The sequence below is a fragment of the Pongo abelii genome, chromosome 12, assembly GCF_028885655.2.
Source record: "Pongo abelii isolate AG06213 chromosome 12, NHGRI_mPonAbe1-v2.0_pri, whole genome shotgun sequence".
Taxonomy (NCBI): Eukaryota; Metazoa; Chordata; class Mammalia; order Primates; family Hominidae; genus Pongo; species Pongo abelii.
The window spans coordinates 99,603,668-99,625,858 of record NC_071997.2 but is presented as its reverse complement, the minus strand read 5'-3'; the positions used below and the strand labels follow the sequence as shown (position 1 = coordinate 99,625,858).

The following is a 22,191-nucleotide window of genomic DNA, read 5'->3' as shown; positions in this document are numbered from 1 at the left end:
ACCTTGAGCCAGTTTCCCAGCTGTATGATCATGTGGATGTTAGTACTAAAGATTCCTGAAACAAAGGCATCTACTTTTCAATGATTTCTGGCAAACTTTTTGGTTTGAAAGCCTAGACAGTAAAACTACATTATAACCGTGTACAGACTGACACCTGAGAAGGCATTCTGGTGAATGTGGATGAACGGGGTTCTGCTGAGCTGGTATCCTTGGGAATCCAGATTTCATTCAAGGACAGGATATGATCTATTGCAAAGAAAAGTTCATGAGCGGTCTTGCCATGCATGTTATCCTGGGTTAGGGCGTGGAGGGGAGGATGGTATATCTGGGAGCTATTTGATAACATCCCAGTTCAGGGAAGCCGTACGAACATGATTATTCTCTTTGCCCCCTGATAGGCCACACGAAGTTTAAGATAGCTGTGAAACAGTAGATATGGATTGGTTATAAATATTTCCAAGAAGCTTATCCAGCAATATGAAAACAGCAAAGAAGAAAAACCTTCTAGGGTGAAGGATCATGTAGTTTAAATTCCTCGATGAGCCGCCTTCACTGCCAGAGAAAGGTTTTAATTCCAAGGGCCCAAGAGTTTATAAGAAACAAGCAAATTCAAGGACATTTCTGGGTGTTGAGACTGATTTTAAGAAATCAATACTGTATGGCTGCAGAATATTCTGGAATCAGACTGATTTTTTTTTTCCCCTAGGGAAAGGTAATACAAATGAATTTATTGTTTGCATGTGGGGAAACTGTAAAGCAAAGAAAAAGAAAAGAGATGGTGCCTCCTCAGCCTTAGGATATCTTTGCCAGAAATTGAGGGTTTTAGTTGATTTTACTTCTGGATAGGGAAGGAATTTTGAGGAAATTAATCATTATTAGAACAGAAATGGTAGTTTTGATTCAAAATAAAATAGGCCCACGCAAAATACTGCTCATGAGATGTTTCCCAGGGACTTAAAGTAGAATGCTTTGTCTTCTCATGAATTAGATTCCGTATAGAAGAGTCCCCTTAATGTTGAAAATGACTGCATTGGAGTAAGTCCGTCCCCACTTTGACTTAAGGATCCATAAATACCTTTCTTTTCTTTCTTTTTTTTTTTTGAGACGGAGTTTCTCACACTGTCGCCCAGGCTGGAGTGCAGTGGTGCGATCTTGGCTTACTGCAAACTCTGCCTTCCAGGTTCACGCCATTCTCCTGCCTCAGTTTCCCGAGTAGCTGGGACTACAGGCGCCTGCCACCATGCCTGGCTAATTTTTTTGTATTTTTAGTAGAGGCGGGGTTTCACCGTATTAGCCAGGATGGTCTCGATCTCCTGACCTCGTGATCCACCCGCCTTGGCCTCCCAAAGTGCTGGGATTATAGGCGATAGCACTGCGCCTGGCCTGTAAATACCTTTCTTATATTTTATATGTGACATTTCTTAAAAAGGGCTTTGTGTTATTTTCTGTGATTTTAGTTCTGCATTGTTTGTTTTTTAATATCTCCTGAATATTAACCCTACTCTGGCTACCCTAATTTCTTTTCATTCCCATACAAAGGAGGTAGAAGTTAATACATGACTGGAGAACAACTTGCTTTCCTAAGAGGTAATTGCAGTATGGTTATATTAATTCTTCTGACAAGCAAACTTTAAATCAAGAAATACGTACGTGTATATATGTATGATGGCTGTGTGTATATATACACACATATATTCAATCAAGTATATATGTGTGTATTTTTTTAACTTTTAGGTTTAGGGATACATGTGAAAGTTTGTTACATAGGTAAACATGCGTCATGGGGTTTTGTTTACAGATTATTTCATCACCCAGGTATTAAGCCCAGTACAATAGTTACCTTTTCTTCCCTTCTCCCTCCTTTTACCCTCCCTCTTCAAGCAGACCCCAGGGTCTGTTGTTCCCTTTTTTGTGCTCATAAGTTCTTATAATTTAGCTCCCACTTACAAGTCAGAACATGTGGTATTCGGTTTTCTGGTCCTGCATAATTTGCTAAGGATAATAGCCTCCAGCTCCATCTGTGTTTCTGCAGAAGACATGATCTCATTCTTTTTTATGGCTGCATAGTATTTCATGGCATATATGTACCATATTTTCTTTATCCACTCTGTTATTGGTGAGCATTTAGGATGATTCCATGTCTTTGCTATTGTGAATAGTGCTGCAATGAACATTCATTCACATGCATGTGTCTTTAAGGTAGAACGATTTATATTCCTCTGGGTATATATCCAGTAATGGGATTGCTGGGTTGAATGGTAGTTCTGCTTTTAGCTCTTTGAGGAATTGCCAAACTGCTTTCCACAGTGATTGAACTAATTTATACTCCCATCAGCAGTGTTGTATGTGTATTTTTTAAAGTAATTTTTTTTGCAATTAAACATCATCTTTATTAAGCAAAGTACTATGCTATTAAAAGACTACAAAACTTCATTAGTACGTGGTTGACTACTCAGACTTACATGCAATTTCTTAATATTTAGCATGGTATGAAAGTCAGGAAAAATAATTCCCAAATCTCTCCCTGAGTAAATATAATTGCATGGAGCTAACTTTGGTGATTATCATCGTTATTTCTCATTAGATCCACTTTCTGACCACTTTTAAATACATTTCCTTTTAGTTCTGTTGGAAAACTTTCTAATTAGTCTGATTTTCTTCAGTGGAAATAAATTTTATAAAGTTTTTTTTTTTTTTTTTTTTTTTAGTTTCTTATATTATCCATACAGGAAGATCCATTAAGAAAAAATCTTGCAGCCCAAACTGCACTTCACAAGTTTGCTTTTCCAAGGTTCTAGCTTTTTTTCTTACTGAATGAAAATATTTTAAATACGCAGTGTTTTGTGAAAAACATCATAATTATTTGAAAGTCCTTGTATCCTATAAACAGATTTAGAAAGCTTTGGCAAGAGAAAGAAAAGCATCCGGAGAGCAGGTGACAGGGCGGTGGTTGTGCCTGTGTTGATGGCGTCTGGGCTTCTTGTGTGGGATTGAGTGCTCTTCCCTAACGAGGCCTGGAAGCACAGGCACCCGGCAGCTGGGCTCCTTGTTTAACCAACACCCCGTAATGGCTGCAGGTGCATCTCATGAGTGCAACTGCTTGACTCAGATCCAGCAGAAACCAAGAGCTCTTCCTCCCACGCTTTCAGCTTACATTCCATGGAGGAGCTGGCTGGAGCACGCATCTGCTTTACTTTAGAAGGTTACAGCGTAATCCTCCCCCAAACAAATTCTTTTGATTTATATTTTTTCCTTTATTCAGCAGTCAAAAATACTGTACTAACCTTTCGTGATTCAGTTAGGTACATGCTTTCTGGTCCAAAGAGTTTTTTTGTTGTTGTTTTGGTTTTGGTAACTGTAGAAATTTAATGAAAAGCACTTTAGTTAGTCTTTATAGGAGAGAGAAGGTGGTGGATATAGTTTTGTTAAGAATGATTCTCTGACCGATTTGACTTTCTCCCCTAACATTTTATTCATCCGAGAATAAATAATAGACATGGTAGATTGTATAATATATGCATAGTTCTTTCTAGTTCTTCCCCCCACCCCGCCCCCCTCCACACACACATCTTGTCATGGCTTCCTGTGGGTATAGTGGATTTTGCACGTCCCCTTGACTCTGGGCTTGGCCATGTGACTTGCTTTGACCAATCGAGTGTGGGTAGAACTAGTCTATGGGTTCTGAGTGGGAGCTTCAATAGGAATTGCGTGTTTCCTCTCTTCCTTCTTCTACCATGAAAAAGGCAATGCATCTGGTCTGCTGACATGCCGACTCCCTTGAAATCTGTTGTTTTTTGTAGATTACCATTTCAGCAGGGCAGATTTACTTTTTAAAACAATCTGGACAAATCAATCATTAGTCTTAGAACAGATGATAACTATTGTAATCAGACAGGTTACCTTTTGGTAAAAGTGATATTATGGGTGACCTCACCTTCTGGCCACAGTGGACTGGAAAACAGGTAGGCACTTGACTCAAGTAAAACCAATCTAAGGCTGGCCAGCTGCCTGTAAGGTGGCCTGGCAGAGGCACTTTCCCAAACAGGAATGATGTTGATGAAATTAGATTAATCAGAATCTCTCTTAAGGAATTCCTAAGTTAGAATTGAACAGTAAGTATCTAGAACAGAAGTATAATATCAGAAAGAAACAGAAGTAGCCAGAGAAGTAGCCAGTCCTACCACGTTAATGTTGGGTACAAGAATGAAGTTCAACAGCATTTCTGAAGTGGGGTGGGAATGGGGCAGCATATAACGGGGTTGCTACAAGTGCTACAGTTTTCTCTGAAAACTGTGTCTTAGCCTCCATGAGGTTTGGCTTATATGGCCAGCTGGTTCTTGCGTTCTGGGTTCTCTTGAGACGTCTGTCTCCTTCTTGCTGTACCCAACCGCACTTGAACATCCTGTTGCTTGAGATAACATGCACCCCCTTGTTGTTTTGTAGGCAAGAGACCTCAGCTAATACAAGTTCTATTTCTACTCTGCTCTCTAACAGCTGCATGTCCTGATTATTACGCAAAGCACCAAAGCTTGTCTTCTAGAGAGGGAAAACCCAGCTGCTCAACTTTTCCTCACTCCCTTTATAGCTCTTAGTCCTGTCCACATTCCTTTACTTCTAAGCAAGCTTGGCATATGGAAAGAGGAGTGGGTGGGTCAGTTCCATCAGTTCCCCGAGATCCCTGCAACACTTGGAGAATTGTTCTCCCTGGCCTGTGGGTTACTAGGACCTGATGGTATTGCTGTATTCATGTCTAAGCTTCCATTGGAATTTTTAACAGAAACATTCTCAGGTCTGGGGGATTCTTGCCCACATGGAATGGAGAATGTCCACCTTCAGTCAGTGAGTGTAGATTGGGAAACCTTTTCAGTAAGATTCCTGAAATCCCATCATACCTCCTGTTCATTCATCTTTTTTTTTTTGGTATGGGTTTTCTGGCAACCGCAATGCAGTATGTGTGTAAGTACATAGCAGGCATGCTCTGCCATGTCTTGAACATGGAAATCTGGCAAAATTAGATGCCTCTCTTTGAAGGGGTTTTTCAAAGACTATTAATGGAGAAAGTGATTCATGGTGTTTCTTGTCAGAGATCCCAGTTTCCAAACCACACCTTAATATACCTTTAGAACATATACTCTGAGCAAGACAATACAAACAAATGTGCTGAAGGTATTGTAAATTGTATTCTTGTTATCAAAGATCAGGTAGTTAGGAAATTTGGACATAGGCTCCTTTGTCCCAGCAAAGACATGAGGTAAGTTCCACCCTCCTCCTCCTCATCTATTTAGCACTTTCTGCATGCCAACCATGGTACTAAGCACTTTACATGCATTAATTAAATATGTTACATTATAATACTTGTATATTACTTGGCTACTACTTAAAATGTATTCCTTAAATTAGGAACCAAAAATTGAATTTAAAATTACAGAAATCAATCTTATTCATTGAAAAAAAGTGCCACTTTAGCTCTTTGTGTAAGTTATCTTTAGGCAAGTGCAAAGTCAAGATTTGACTTTTGTAGATATTTTAAAATTGTATTATATTTAAGACTTTTAACACAATAACATGTTTTAAAAATTTGTTATGTGACTATAGAGCTGCTAACAAGAGTTGTTTAGCTTAACAAAAATTACGGCTTAACAAAAATGCGGCCAGGTACGGTGGCTCACGCCTGTAATCCCAGCACTTTAGGAGGCCAAGGCGGGCAGATCACTTCAGGTCAGGAGTTCGAGACCAGCCTGACCAACATGGTGAAACCCCCATCTCTACTAAAAATACAAAAATTAGCCGGGCATGGTGGTGCATGTCTGTAATCCTAGCTACTTGGGAGGCTGAGGCAGGAGAATCACTTGAACCCAGAAGGCGGAGGTTGCAGTGAGCCAAGATTGTGCCACTGCACTCCAGCCTGGGTGACAGAGCAAGACTCCGTCTCAAAAAAAAAAAAAAAAAATATTCAAATGCAGAATAAACCTTTCTAATCAGTGCGTTCCTACAGCTGGTTGATGTTCATTATGACGCTTGTCAAACAAAGTCAAACAATCAGGTTGTATCTGGAAATTATGGTGGAACCAAAGTCCACAGTAGAATCTTGCTTTATTCTAGAGTCTTTCATAATGGTTATGTTCTGAAAGCAAACATCCTAAGATGAAAATTTTCCTAGATTTAGAAGTGGTTATAGATGTTGCTCTGTAGTATATCATGGTTTAAATGTCACTACTGGTTTGAGCTTTTCTAACAGTTGCTCCAGTTAAAACTGACCATGTGTAAGTATTTTTTCTTTGATTTGCATAGAGTTTTACAGCCTATAAATTATATCCATACAAATTATTTCACATGGCCCCTGCCACAGTCTTGTGAGTTAGATAGGTTGGATGGCGTTATTCTGAGTGTGTTTTTAGGTGCTCTGGATTTCAACATCCTAAAGGGTAGAACTTGTGGGTGGTTTTATTGTATTCTTTCCCTTTGAACTTCTTATTATCAGTTTATCTTCCAGATAAAGATCTTAAGACTTGTTCTGTAGGTCTGTTGTGAGAATGAAGTGAGATGAAGTCTATATAAGATATCTCGCATAGTGCAGAACACATAACACAGGTGCTCAATCTATGCTTGTTTCTCTCTCCCTCATCCTAATTTCCCAAGTGTATAGCATTCACATTCCTAAGTGTCATATATTTTTCATAGTAATGCTCATTACAAGTGTAGGAGAGGCATTGGGGCATATTGAGGAAAGAAAGAACAAGGGCTTGCATTAAAATCCCAGCTAACAGAACGACCGTGGTCAAGCTTCTGATGAACATCTCTGGTTTCCTTGCTGGCAAAATGGATATGATTGCAGCTTACATGATTGTCATGTGTATTTGCTCTCTGTAGCCTAGTAGGCACTCAGTCCTTGTTTCTCAAGTCTGCCATTCATGTATACAGTGCTTTTGTGCATTTAGTAAGGTCCATAATTTCTGTTGTTCTCAGAATCTGGGCAAAAAGAAAAGCAGAAGGGAAGAAGAACGTGTTATATGTGTGTATGTTTATGTTAGTTATCAGTTGCTGCATAAAAAATTACTCCAAATTGGTCGGGCATGGTGGCTCACGCTTGTAATCCCAGGACTTTGGGAGGCTGAGGCGGGTGGATCACGAGGTCAGGACTTCGAGACCAGCCTGGTCAATATAGTGAAACCCCATCTCTACTAAAAATACAAAAATTAGCTGGGCGTGGTGGCAGGTGCCTGTAGTCCCAGCTGCTCGGGAGGCTGAGGCAGGAGAATCAGTTGAACCCGGGAGGTGGAGGTTGCAGTGAGCCAAGATGGTGCCACTGCACTCCAGCCTGGGCAACAGAGCAAGACTCCGTCTCAAAAAAAAAATTACTCCAAACTGTAGTGGTTTAAAGCCACAAACATTACCTTAGAGTTTCTGTGGTTCAGGAATTTAGAGGGACCTCAGTTGGTTGGTTCTGGCTCAGTTTCTTTCATGAAATTGCAACCAGGATATCAGTAAGAGCTGCAGTTATCTGAAGGCTTGACTGGGCCTAGAAGATACTTTCAAGGTGGTTCACTCATGTGACTGTTGGCAGGAGACTTCAGTTCTTTGCCCCATGAGTGAGTGTCTCCTTAGACTGCTTAAGTATTCCCATAGCATGGGAGTTGGCTTCCCCGAGAGTGAGTGATCCAACAGAGACAGACCACGACAGAAGCCACAGTGTCTTTTATGATGTAGTCTCTGAAGTTGCAAAGCATCATTCCATTTTTTTTCTGTTATTTATTTATTTATTTTTTAGAAACAGGATCTTGCTATGTTGCCAGGGTTAGTCTCCATCTCCTGAACTCAAGCAATCCTCCCCCTCAGCCTCCCAAAGTGCAGGGATTACAGGCATTAGCCACCATATCTGGTTTGTTCTTAGACAAGATTCACAAAAACCAGCCCATGTCCAAGGGGAGATTAGACTTTTAGATTTCACCTCTTAAAGATAGAAGTATCAGGGAATTTGTGGACATATTTTAAAACCATCACAGTGTTCAACAGAAGGGGCACTCTTTTGATGAGAGTCAAAGGAAATGAGGAAGCTGAAAATGGGCAACCTAAAAAGAATTAGCTGACAGCTGGAAAACTTACAGTGTACAACTATACATCAGTAATTTTTTTATTGGCAACTAATTGTTTTTCAATTTTATTTATCACATAATATTGGAGTATAGCTAGCTATATATGATGATTTTGAGAAAAGGATATTGAGGCTGAAATCTTTCCTAATGATGAGATCTATTGAGTTTGGCTGTAGTAGTACTGTAGGGGGAGTAGTTGGGGCCATTGGATGCAGTCATTTAAAAACTGAGCCAGAGAGAAGTTTGTATTGGAAAAAAAAAAAATGAAGTAAATGACAGAATCAGTATTCTGCAAGCTTAGATTCCCTGAGACTCTAATTCTAAATTAATTTAGAGATTTTAAAATGCCAATTTTCTATACAACTAAGTGCTTCAACAGATTTTTGTCTCCATTGAATCCATCAAACTTGAGAGATGTTTTGGCCATTGCAAAAATGTTCATATCTTTGACTTCCTTGGTGCTTCTTAAAATATAATGCATTCAAGTTATAATTTTATTTTTGTTTGCTCTGGATTTTTATTGCTTATGTGAAAGAATTGGAATCCCTTAGAGGCACATCAAGACATCTACTTCTGGCCTGGCAGCTCCAGTGACTCAGAATGTGTGTTCAGAGCCCAGGAGGTTTTGGTTTTCTTCTCTGCCTTGTCTTTTGACTCTTTTTTTTTCTTCTATGCAAAATTTAAATTTCTTGAAGTGTAATAAGTCATTTCCTTCACTATGTCTGCCTCTGTGTTGGAAGAAAATTCCCAAGCCCTCTTTATGAAGGTGGTAGAAGCCTGAGGCATTCAACTCCTTTAAAGTTTTGTGACTTCCAGCTATTATTTGTTTGAGTAAAAGTCATTTCTCTGCCTTTCCCGTTGTCTGCCCTTCCTGTTGCTTTCCCTTCCCATTGTCCGTCTTCCTGTGAATTCTCAGCCTCAGTTCATACCAGGCCTCTTCGTTTCCAACCCCTGTATTCCATTCCCATGACACTCCCCTCTTACCACATTCTCTCTTGCAGTCCTAAAAAGAGAATCACCAGGTGGGACATTTGTTATAGATAGAAAAGAAGGATAAGAATATAGACTATTTTCTTTGGCCTGACTGAGGCCAAAGGAAGGTGGGAAAAGTAGAGAAATATCCATAGAAGTGTCTGCAAAGAGTCAAGAGACAATGGAGGGTTGAAACATTTGGTTGTGCCTAGGTCAGTGAAAATCATGGAGGGAAGGAGTATTTTAGTTGAGTCAAAAGGGTGGAATGTGGGGAAGAAGAGGAAAAGGTTTTTAGGGAAAGGAAACTGCATGAGTGAGGTGTCTGAGTGGGGACCTGTGGACAGTGTGGCTTGGCTCAGGCCCTGGCTTTACATGGAGATGTGGTGGGAGGCGAGGCTAGGTTGGACCTAGGTAGGAAAGGGTCTTACTTTCCTTTAAGGGAGTTTGATTTTGTTGGAAATATTTGTCATAACAATGATATAGGATCCTAATTTTCAAAGTGTGTGGTAGAGATAATTTGGGACGCTTGAGAGGAATGGCCCCCTGTTTAGCTTATGAGTAAGCCATCAAATATGTTCCTTGGTAAACAAATAGCCCAGTAGATATCTATCATTTAGTCAAACTTGCTTCTCCACATACAGATAGGTGTTATTTATAGAAATGGTCAAATGCCTCCGTTTACTTGCTCTTTGAAAAACAACAAATGTGGGGATAAATAAAACCTAACTGTGTTCCAAAATTAAGGGACAGAAACTTTGAGTCATGTGAAAGATATGTAACCCACTGTTGTTGTAAAGAGCCTATGCAAATTAGGCAGATTGCATGCGTAGTAGAGATGGAAGACAGGTAGATGTGTTGATTGCTCTGCTCCTTATTCTGTTTACAGAGAGCAGTGAAGTCAGTGTTCTTGTCAGTTGCACATCTGCACATCCGGGTCCTCCAGCCACATGGCTATGGTGTGGAATTTAAAGCTGTGCTGCTGCGAAGACTGGCATAGAATCTTTGAGGGAGGTAGCTATTTTTCATTTCTGAAAAAAATGTATCTCTTAAATGGCTTTCCCCCTTGGGAGACAGACTCTTAGAGTAACATCTTGAACTGTGATGCCTTTCACTCTCTCCAGTTCCCAAAAACCCAGGGCAAACTCATTGAACCCTCACCAAGTATGGCTCCCATGATTGTCAGTATTCTAGATTGTGGCTGTGGATTACATTCTTAATTCAGAATTAGGAGGTTGGGTACATTGAGCTCTCACTCCCCCTTTCTTTTTTCCTCCTTTTTATGAACGGATTCAAGACCTTTCTTCTTGGAGGATGCGTTTCTTCAACTCTCAGTCACAGCATTTCAAATACTACTATCCCTTCTGGATGGGGCAATGCTGGTAGGTTCTCTTAATATTCAGAATTAGGAGCAGAGAAGGGATTTCCAGATGTGTTTTAGATGAGGGATTTCCAGATGTGTTCTAGACAGGTGAGTTTTAAAAGTCATTTTGAAAGAGACACCTGGAACAGCCTGGAACAGAGACACCTGGAAAGAGACACCTGGAACAGCCTGGTATGGTTCTGGAGCCAAAGACTGGGAAAAGAAAATACAGTTGGTAATAAAAGTGGAGAATGAGCAAAACAAATCCATTGCTTTTTGACATGTTCATGGTCTGTCCTTTTTTGTAAAATATTTTTCTTCAACATTATAGATCCTGAAGGGGTTCAACTGTCCAGGCATACTTCTTCAGTTTAGGGATGCGGAACACCCAGAAAAGTTCAGGACAGGCACCGGACTGCAGTCCAGGGCAGAGGCGACAGCACTTGCTGTCGGCATTCCAGTAACCAGAGGCAGCAACAGGGCACACACCTCAGTTCAAGTGGACCCAGAACCACACCAGGCTGTCCCACGGTGTCTCTTTCAAAAATTGAATACCTTACACAGATTTTATCTATAAAGTTAGAAGTTTCCATCATGTGTCAAGATGATTCTTGCATAATATGTTGTGAAATTTTAGTAGCAAATAATTTTCTGTTTTTCTTTTCAAAAGTACTTGAGAAATTGCTATTTCCTATTGTGTATTCAGTTATTCTCTTTAACATATTTAATTTAAAATGGTTTTACTTTTAAAAAATATTATTGGCTATTTTTTCGGGTAAATTTTTAGGGGAAAAATGTCTTTTGTAAAGATGGCAAGGTTTCCAACCCATAATGACTTATGCTTTTTCTTGATCTGAGACTTAGATTTCTGTCACTGGTGTAGCAATTGTTTCTCTCTCTGCCTCTTTCTTTAGCTACTCCTGCTCAGTAACTCAAGAGATGGAGCTGAAAGGTTACTCTGGATTCTTACCTGTGGAACTGCCCACATCAGTACTAGTGATCTCATCTGAGTTTCTTTCTTGGAGGGTTTTCCAGGACTGGGGCTGCCTGGTGAAGTAATAGATTTGATATTAATTTTTATTTACATAGCACCTTTCTTGAGGAACACAGAGCAGTCTATGGGCATTATTTTAATAGTCCAGGAGGAGTTAAGCAAGCCTGGAGAGCTGAACAGTAAAGTCCTGTTATTCTAAGCATTATTTAATATTTTTATGATTTGTCCTTCAAAGAATTCTTGGCCTTCGGGTAAGCGATGGACTGCAAGTGGGAGAATGAGCTGTTAGCTCAGTCTGTCTCACACCCTGAAGAGTGTACACGTGACTTGTGTTTTGAATCAGCCTGTAGGTCTCTTTAAACTGGGTGGTGGCTTTAAACCACAGAGAGGTTGCTTCTTCCCAGAGGATATTGCCTGTGCTGGTTGGTCCCCATTGTTTAAGTTGGATGCATGCTAATGTGCTGTCGGGGCATTCTGGACGAATGCTGAGGAGACTGTATTTGTTCATGACATCTGATGTGAGTCTTGAACTTGTTATATTTATTTCCTTGGCTGTCTTTGCTTTTGGTCACATCCTAGTCTAATGACCGAACAAGGCAACCGTGCCCTTTTCTAGACTGATGTCTGTTTGTCAAGCACAATTTTCACATTTTTATATTTTTCTCTATTGTTAACAACCCCGAAGAAGAAATGAAAGCTTTTTATCACGGGAGGAGGGGTATCGGCTTCACTTCCATCCCATTCACCATTCACTCTGAATATCTGTGGTTTGTTTTAAACCGAGTGCCAGTGCCTCTTCTTGGAGGTATAAATTTGCACAGTGTCTGGCAGACGCTGCAGACAGGATGTTGACTCTTGAGTATCTTGACTGACTAGGAGGCCCAGTGGAGGTGCTGCATGGCTCCAGGCAATCTGTGCCTCTAGCCAAGGCCTCTAAAACTCAAAGTTTTAAAGTGCTTGCTTAAGATTTTGGGGGCTGATTCACCTAAAGGGATCTAAAAATTGCATTTTTTTTCCTCCAAAGGACCAAACACAGAAGCTGTGCCAGTGGTTTCCCTGTTAACTCCTGACTGGCCTAAATTTTGCTTCTCAGACTTATAATTCCTAATCACCTGGTAGGTGCCACTCAGGATGGTCTTCAGCCTCTGGTTAGTCCTAAGCTTGTTTTCTCACTGGTGCAGCAGGACCTTAGACCAAAATGACCTCCAGCATCCTGTGAGTCTTGGATCTCTGTGGGATCCAACAGTCACCCTTGCCCCATGCTTCGGGTTACTTTGTGCCTACTCTCTGCAAGGCATCAGGAGTCCTTGAGTATTACCTTATTCAAGACAAGCAAAGAAGATGCTTCTGATAGACCAAATGGCTTTTGCGGGAGAGCTTGTGTCCACTGTTAGTGAATTCCTACTAAATTCTTGAAAGGTGAGTGGTATTGCCTTCAGCGTGTCACATGTGAGGAATTTGAAGCTCAGAGCATGGATCTTTGTTTGATGAACTTTAAAACTTAAACTTTTTACACTATACCCTAAATATGTGGGAATGATTTTCAAGGAGTAGAGATGGGAGAACATATTTTCTAATCCATCCAGCATTTATGAAGATCCTGTTAGAGCTCTGGATAATAATCTAGTGTCAAAAGCAGTAGTGCATTTTCACTACCAATTTTGAGAAGATTGGCATGAAAACCTAAAGCTAATTATAATGAAGAAGTAAGTGCTTCGTGGGGATGGGAGGACCCGCTTAGAATACAAGTGTCTGTTTTATAATTAGATTACTTTATAGCAGAATGCTTGTAAAACACAAGCATTTTTATTTTTATATGAAATAAAATATAGCTTCTGCTTCCAAGAAGATGTGAACATTGTAAAAATCAGAATTAAGTCATATGAAACTGTCTGTGCCTTTTGAAAATCCAGACGATTCCAAGCCAAAAAAATTTTTTTTTTTTGGCAAAGAAATATGAGAAGTTTTTAATAACAATAGGCCCGGAGAATCTCCAGTGCTTATAAAGTGACTACTGTAGCTGGGAGGTGAAATGGGAATAATGATTAAGTGCTTGCTTTCTTTGGATGTCTCAGTTTGCCTAAGTGAGCATAATTTAGGTGACTGTGTGAGCATCTGTGTGGCAGCTGCTGGTGCTACAAGTTAATGCCAGAGAAGACAAAATAGTTGGCACACGGATTCTAATTTCATGATTGTACCAGGAGCCAGAAAAAATAGGAGTTTATATTCTTTTGAAGTGGGAAAATGTTGTCTCTTTTTTTCTTAGGTTTCACACACTTGAACACACAAAGTATCCTCAAGATATTTGTAAGCATTGTCTGACAACTTAGATTATAAGCTGATTTGTTTGTGCTACTGTGAAAAAACAAATCAAACTAGGTGAATTTTATCTGCTGGTGAAATCAGGATTCCATGGTGTTTTTTGAATTTCTAAGGTAGACTCCCAGATAACTTTAAAATGTCCTGTAAGCATTTAAAGGAGGGGTCACTGAAGTGTTTAAGTAAAGTTTGATTGGAACACAGCCATGCCCACTCATTTACATGTTGTTTTTGACAGGCTGCTTTCCAGCTAAGCGGGTCCACAGAGTTGAATAGGAATAGAGTCCTTTTGGCCTGCAATCCTAATATAGTTACAGTTTGGCCCTTTGTAGAAAAAGTTTGCTAGCCCTCGATTTAAAGTATTGACTGATAGTAGCATCCTATCGGATGTCATTTTGCAAGGTGCCAGAAGGCCTGCTTGGCCACTAGGACATCTTGCCATCTCAGACAACATGTCTTGATCCTCCAGGGTTAGAACCACTGGTGAAGGAGAAACTGTCTTGGAAAACCATTTGAAAAGAATGGAGGACTTTCTCCTCCAGAGGAATCATTTTTCTTCGTCTAAGTGAGGTGGCCAACCCAGCTGATGGGTTCAAGTCCTTCTAATTTTAGCTTTCTTTGATTAAGTGGCATTGATCTCAAAGATAACTTATTTGAAGGGCTGTCATGTGGAAGAGGCATTAGATTGTGAGGCCGTGGGGAACCAAATTAGGATTAATGTGTGTGCAAGTTACTGTGAGGCCAGATTTCAGCTCAATAAAAAATAGTACTTGCTGGGAACTGCCATAACTATCATGTGCCTTTGTGGGTAATGAGCTGCCCGTCACTAGAGATTTTCAAGTAAAGGTTACACGACCACTTGATACGTGGAATGCAAAACAGTGGATGAGAGATGGTTGTGTTAGAAAACCTCTGGGGCCCCAGTCCAACCTTGAAATTGGAATGGCTTCTTTAGTTAAAGTTCTTTGTTTCCAAGCTCAGCTTATGACCACAATTTTAATTTGTTGAGGGTCTTATAGAGGCATCTTGGGATGATTTTCTGAAAATATATTAGCCAAACCAAAGCAGTATAAAGAGGGACAAGCTTTTCTGGTGGGCAAAGATGACATAAAAAAGGCTGGCCCAGAGCCTCTCTCCCCTTTGGCCACTCCAGTCATGGAGTGGCGTCAGAAGGGCACTGCTTCTTGACGGCCTTAAAGCCTCACAGATGACTGGCTCTCTTCAGCTACTGCTACCATCTTTGCTTTCTGCCTAGTCTCCTGGAAAGAGGAAGGACCTGGCTGGGGGCCTATCACAGATGTAGCAATCAAAACAGTGTGTGTCTTGCAATTTGCTAGAGACTTCAGGTTGGGATCCGGCGTGAAGGGCAGGTCTGGGTGAGGCAGAACTGCACGGAGACAGTGCAATTCTGCCGTCATAGCACAAAAGCAGCCATAGACAGTACAGAAATGAATGAGGGTGGCTGTGTTCCAGTAAACCTTTATTTACAAAAGCAGGCAGTGAGCTGGATTGGGTCCCTGAAGTGTAGCTTGCTGACCTCTGATAGAGACGTTGAAAGCTAGAAGTGTGTAGAAAATACCAGTTTCAATTCTCTCAAGTTTTGGGAAAAAAGTGAAATGGCACGTCCAGAGTCACACCATGGTTGAGCTGGGATTGTAAACCAGGATATACTTTTAGTCTAGGGCTTATTTTGTGATACCACATAGCCTCGGCTGTGTGGTTAGATGATAGCATTTGGTTTTTAAGAGAAGGCCACGCGAATGAAAGAAAGCTCCATCCCCAGTGGCTGCTCCAGGTGGTCTATGAATAGAGACAGTGAGAGCCCAAGAGTGTTATTTTTAGGGAGGCAACCCTTTATCCCTGTGACCTGGCTTACCCCTTTAAAGATGGGCCCTGTTCACAGGAAAACAAAATATATGTTGCCTAAATTCTTATGGAGAAATAGTGCCCTGGAGTTGTGAAAAAGAAATGGGCTCCCGCAGCTGCGTCACAGCATTTGATCACTTCAGCCGAGAGTGCCAGGAGATTTGAGACAGATGTTTTCAGACATGCCGCATGCCTAAAACATTTCCAGGGGTCGGGCTGCAAATAGTGACTTAATAAGTGGAGAAACAGGGAAAGTATGCAAGTTGAGGACACAAGAGTTTATTCACCGCTAGGTGCACGGCCAACCCCTTTGCATTACATCTGCCTGTCAGGGTTGGCTCTTTAATCTGTCGTGCCCTCGGTATTGCTCTTTGTCTGCCCGTGAATAAAGTGCAGCATTGTGGTTAGTAATCCCACTCCAGTGACTCGACTTCAAATGTGGTTTTGGAGTGCATCCCAGAGTTCTGTTTGCTAAGCTTCCTACTCCTGTTTCAGAGACACCACTGAATACAGAGCAGCGAGCACTGAAGGCTTCCCTCTTTCCTTAAACCTGTCGGGTTGTGGGCTCTCTCTTTTCCCGTCTTACTCCTTTCTTTTCTTTTTTTCTGTTTTTTTAAACCTTCCAAGGCAAGTTCATGGATACTAAGCTGATGTGTTTGTTGTTCTTTTTCTCCCTGCCTCCGCTCCTAGTGAGTAACCACACTGGCCGCATCAAGGTGGTCTTTACTCCGAGCATCTGTAAAGTGACCTGCACCAAGGGCAGCTGTCAGAACAGCTGTGAGAAGGGGAACACCACCACTCTCATTAGTGAGAATGGTCATGCTGCCGACACCCTGACGGCCACGAACTTCCGAGTGGGTGAGTTCCTCCACGGTCCCTAACTGTCCTTACTGAGTCGAGTTTTATGAGATTGTAGCATTTAGACACCCCCTCCATTCACACTGTTCTCTGCTTCAATGGGTGTCTGTCTATGAGTACGAATATGTTTCTTTCGTGGGATCTTTTAAATTACTTTCGGAATAATTTTTAACCTGATTTTTGGTTTCTTAGGGGAATGGCAACTAGAATATTTTCCCTTATTGCTTAGCATTTACACAGCCGTGTGGTAATGGGAATATATATAGTAGAAGAGAAGAGAGTAGGTTTTAGATTTAGACCCTAAGGCATGACTTGTGCTGATAAGCTTCAAATTTTATCAGCCCAGTGATAAGTGGAATTTGTCTTAGATTTGACTCATGTAATAAATTTTGGAAGGTGGTGATGAAATTTGAAGTTTTTACTTCAAAAATAGCCAAGCTCTAAAACAAAACTCTGAGAATTGTCAAAAACCTGTACTTGGTTGTAGAAAAGGATACAGAGTTGCATCTTTTGCCACGTTTCTGCTCCGTCTCACAAGACTGAATATAAATTGATATATAACGTGGATTTAGGGAAGACAGACTGGTAGATTACTCTCAGGACTCCTTTTTTACGTGGATTTGGGGAAGACAGACTGGTAGATTACTCCCAGTACTCCTTTAAGTTAATTTAAATATGAACTAGTAGTTGCTGTCTGCAAGAAAGCCTTGTTGGTTCGTTTTGAATTTTTGTTTTTTACTTTTTTGCAAATGGAGAAAGGATTGCGGTCCACGGAATGCTGTCATGTTGCCATGTTGTCATGCAATACAGTATTTTTGTCGCAGAAAAATGTATTTTATTATTTTTTGACCAATTATGGTTTGCCATGTGTACTCAAATAATCGCAGACACCCACGTTACTTTCTGAGTTACTCACAAGAATAACCCAAATGTCAGACAGATAATAACACTGGCTAGATCTGGTCTTTTTATGGAATATTGCTGTTTAGTCTTGGAAGTGTGTGTCTGAGGGGGTGGTAGGAGAAGGGGTGTCTGTGTCAAACTGATTTACATCAAGACAAAATAAAGGGACAGCTTGAAGTTCTTATTAGCTCTTTGATTATTCTGCTGTTTTATTGTGACTCCCAATCCTTAGGAGGTCAAAGCATATTTTTGATTGTCTGTACTTGGAAAAAATATGTGCCCATAGATACGATTTAAAAGGGCATTGTGAGCTTCCTGGCTATGATAGGGGTACTCTGGGCATAGTTTTTAAAAGAATTTAGCTGTTAGGTGCCAAATGGCACATTATGCTTTGCAGGGCAGGGAGCCAAGTCTAATGGGAAGTGAACTGATGATCAGGAAACTGGATTCTGGTCCCGGTCCTGCCGCTAACTAGCTAATCCATAGGGCATGCCAGTTAATATTTCTGGGCCTCAGTTTTTCTCATTCATAAAATAAATGGGATTGTACTTAATGACCTCTAAAATTTAGTCCGTCTCTAAGATTGTATGACTTTTTATCAGCAATAAGTAATACTATTTTCTGGCTTTAAAAAAAATTTTTTTTGGAAGGCTACAGACAAGGAGGGGAAAAGAAAAGGCAATTCCAGTAGACTATCATGAGTCTGATGGCTTTTCCCCACTTTATCTTTCTTGGTTGCCTTCCTTACTCACTGCTCCTTTCCCTCCTTGTGTTTATTGTAAATCTTTACAGTAGCAATGACAAAATAATCAAATGGGTGGTAATTTTTTGGCTTCCAGTGTATTCATTTTGAAACTAAATATTTTGAAGGCTTTGAGAAACAGAGGAAGTCTACTTGTTGAAACACACCGCATGCTTTCCTTTCTGGCACTGAACCAGATGTTTAGGAACAGAATATACATAGCCTATTCAAAATACAAAATGAAGCAAAATTATTTACAAAAGCATTTCAAAAGCAGAACTCCACTCTCCATATAGGATTGGCAGAGCAGTTTAATTTTTTAAAAAGTAGAGGATGGGGTGAGAAGGACCCATAGTAATAAATAGTTTCACATTGGAAATTGTGGGAAACATTTCATTTATATTCTGAGCTATTTCCCTCTCCTGTTTACGTTTTATTTCAAATATTGGATAGTTTGAGGGACAATTTTTATGATATTTCTTTCTTTAAGAATGGTAATTTTGTAGAACTTATAGACTGTGATCCTTTGAAAATATAGAAAAAATTAAAAATGTTTATGCATATATCTTTTTGGGACTTTACTGGTTTAGTATAATTTTATTATTTGCAAAAAGTGGTTTTCTAATTTTTTTCTTCTCTCTTTGTACTTGTTTATAGAATACTAAATCTTTTGACAAAAAAGACATATTTGGAAAATAAAGTTTGGGGAAAATTCAAAATTTACTGTCACTTGTCAGCTACTCCCTTTGATCTCTAATATTTGTCGGTATTTGAAGGTGAGGGCTGGCAAACTCTTTTTGTAAAGGGCCAGATAGTATAAAATATGTTTTAGACTTTGTGGGCCATACAGTTTCTGTTACAACTACTCAAGCCTGCCATCATAGTGTGAAAGCAGCCAGAGACAATATGAACAAGAATAGGTGTGGCTGTGTTACAAAAACATTTGTTGGGCTGAATTTGGCTTGAGTGCCATTCTCTAAGGAGTCAACATAATCCAGGGAAAATTATATGGACTTCATAATTAGTTTTGATAATCAGAATAACAGAAATAATTTCCAACATTTGCATGGTGATTTACAGTGTTTGTTTGTTTGTTTGTTTTTCTGAGGATGTGGAACAGACATGATCATCACCATTTTTTCAATACGGAAACTTAGGTTCAGAGTGTTAATTAAGTGAGCTTGCTTTCGTTTCTGGGCAAGTCAGTTAGCTATGCCTAGAACCTAGATATCCTTATGCCATCTGTTTTCTTACCTACCTGGAGTCTGACCGTGATGTATAGGAGGGACAAGGTGAAGGACCTCATGGAGTTGTGTCTTGTGGGAGGGCTGGCTGGGATAATAGAGAGAGAAAAAGCAACTGAGAGTCCAGCATACCAGGGCTGAATCCTGGGGTAACATTGGCTCTATGTGCTCTTTGGGCCGAGCTCACCTCCTCCATACAGTGGAGGTAGGTCCTAATAGATATGTGGAGGTTGTTCTTTTACAGGCTTGTGGGATAATTCCTTCCTTCCTTCATGCCGCTTCTGTGTTGGTCTTCTGGTCTGTGATGAGGGTGAGTCGGGGCTTTCCAGGTGTGAAAGGCAGCAGGTATTTTCACTTGACTATTGAGCATGCAGTCTCTGTTCTTGAGTATTCAGTGGGAGAAATAATAAGTATAACTTCCGCTTAATGCGACTGTAAAAGTGAGGCCCAAATGAATATGGTATCCAAAGGAAGCACTCTGAGATTCTAGAAAAGCCCATTTTTATGGATAGTGATTTTGATATGGTTTAACAGAATAGTTACTTTAAATGGTATTTCCTATGAAGCAGGTTTCTAATGATAATGACTTTTTTTTTTTTTTTTTTTTTTTTGAGCTCTGCCTTGCTGTTTGCCCCACCCCTGCCTTTTTAAAAAATGGAAACATATCCCTCATTGGGTGGGCCAGCAGGTTCACCATTGTTGTTTTAAAGGATTCTTAACATTTTATAGGGCTAAAATGCAGATGACCTTCTGGGATTTTTAAATTGTTTATGAAGCCTTAAGTTCCTCTGACAAGAAGAACGTATAAATTCGTGTCACAACTAGAATATTTCAAATGCAGTAATACTGTCACTTGGTATAACTTATTTGTGGAGACATTGAAAAGTAGTCATGATGGTCAAAATAACACATTTGGTTTATGTGATTCTAAAGACTCATGTTCTATTAGCACCAATTGAATAATTATAAAAAGCATTTGACCATTTAAAAAGTATGTTCTCATACATTATTTCTAAAAAACATTTGACCATTTAAAAAGTATGTTCTCATACGTTATTTCATTTGATGCTTACTGCCTCTTAGGCACATGGTAGTATCTATAATTTGCAAATATGAGCACTGTTGCTTTACTGGCTTGATTAAAGGTTATTTCAGCCAGGTTTTCTTATCCTAGAGTCACAATACCTCTGGCTTTCCCATGCTGCCTCCTATGACCATATATTAAGTGACTATGTATAAAACATGGTAGTAGATTTTCTAAGATAAGCAAATCATAAAGCTGCCTTCTAAGAGCTTATACTTTGAGGAGGAGATGAAGGGTATATGTAAATAACCCTAAATTAAGGTAGAGAGCTGCTAGCAGGCGCCCAGAGAAGGGAAATATCACTTCTAGCTGAGGGAGGATGCTTAGAGAGAAAAGAGATGGCAGGCAGCTTTTATGTTTAGTTCACCTTGCTGTCCCTGTCTAGCAAGCGTGTTGTCTCATGGTGAGGGGCTGAGTACATAAATGCAGATGGCCTGATTGTGGACTGAAGGGAGATGTGGAACTTGAAACATTGGTAAGTTCCAAAATAAAGATGCATGGGGGAGTAGTGGGAAGAGAGAAGCAAAGTTGACATGGGAAAGAAGAATTTACCCCCCTAGAACTGGGCATGGAGATGAGAAGGCAGAGATGGTTTCTGGGAATTGGGAATAGTTTCACTTAAATGTGGGACACATGAAAAGTAATAATGGTAGATGACAAGTTGGGAAGGCAGATCGGTGCAAGGCTGTGGAACACCTTGAATTTCAAGCTTAGGCATTTGGATTTTACTTTTTGAGGATTTACTAAAGTTCTCTGAAAGAAGTTGATACTTGTCATTTTGAAGAAGAGAGAAGTGCTTTCATTTTTTTTAGCTAGGAAACTCATGTTTTAAGAGGCTGAATAAGTTTCTGAATGAATGACAACCTCTGGCGTCCTGTAGCTGTTCTGGGGCTTGTCTGATGCTCTGCACTGAAAATCTCCCCGGAGATTTCACAAAACCAGCCTAATACTGTGGTGCTGGGATGAAGAACAGAAGCAGTTCGTGCTGCTAAGCTGACTGTGTAGGTTCTCCTCATAAGGAGGGAAGAAAATTTTCTCTCGTTGAGGCATTAAATAAACTGACGTAACTGCTTAAGAGGGGCAAGCATATAGAGTTTTTTCTGGAAACTTAGCTCAGCCACTGAGTTTCATATCCTTTGCCATTCGTCATTGTTTGGACTCCTTGATGTTTGTCTCACACAGAAACCAATGAAAATGCCACCGTGTCACCCTTTCACTGGAGAATGTATTTTCCCCTTAATACATTATGCAGGTATATCTCAGGTTTTAAAAGATGTTTCAATACAATACTAAAAGAAAGTGGTTGCTTTTCCTTCAATTTAGAATGCCTAAGAACTTATCAAAGAAACCACTTCCACATACATTTAGCTATATCAAAGAATTTTATTTTCTAATACTGAATAAATGTCATAATGTAGAGCGTTTTGCTTTTATTTATTTATTTTATTAATTAATTTTTTTTTTGAGATAGAGTTTTGCTCTTGTGTCCCAGGCTGGAGTACAGTGCCACCATCTCGGCTCACTGCAACCTCCGCCCTCCAGGTTCAAGTGATTCTCCTGCCTCAGCCTCTCGAGTAGCTGGGATTACAGGCACCTGCCACCATGCCCGGCTAATTTTTTGTGTTTTTAGTAGAGACGGGGTTTCACTATGTTGGCCAGGCTGGTCTTGAACTCCTGACCCCAAGTGATCCACACACCTCAGCCTCCCAAAGGGATTACAGGCGTGAGCCACCACGCCCAGTCTTTTCCTTTTTAT

At 40.2% G+C, this 22,191-nt stretch overlaps 1 protein-coding gene across 23 annotated transcripts in view; it reads left to right on the top strand.

Annotated features, from left to right (window-relative positions):
• Positions 1-22,191, top strand: part of LTBP1 (latent transforming growth factor beta binding protein 1) — a 446,431-nt gene that overhangs the window by 171,650 nt on the left and 252,590 nt on the right. For 9 of the 23 annotated variants that reach the window (XM_024242216.2, XM_024242210.2, XM_063713729.1 and 6 more), the window contains exon 5: positions 16,295-16,462. The exons of 2 other annotated variants lie outside the window; for them this stretch is intronic. In XM_024242216.2, coding sequence (XP_024097984.1) covers positions 16,295-16,462 — 168 coding nt within the window. 12 more of the 23 variants (XM_054548241.2, XM_054548242.2, XM_054548240.2 and 9 more) reach the window with 3 other exon arrangements.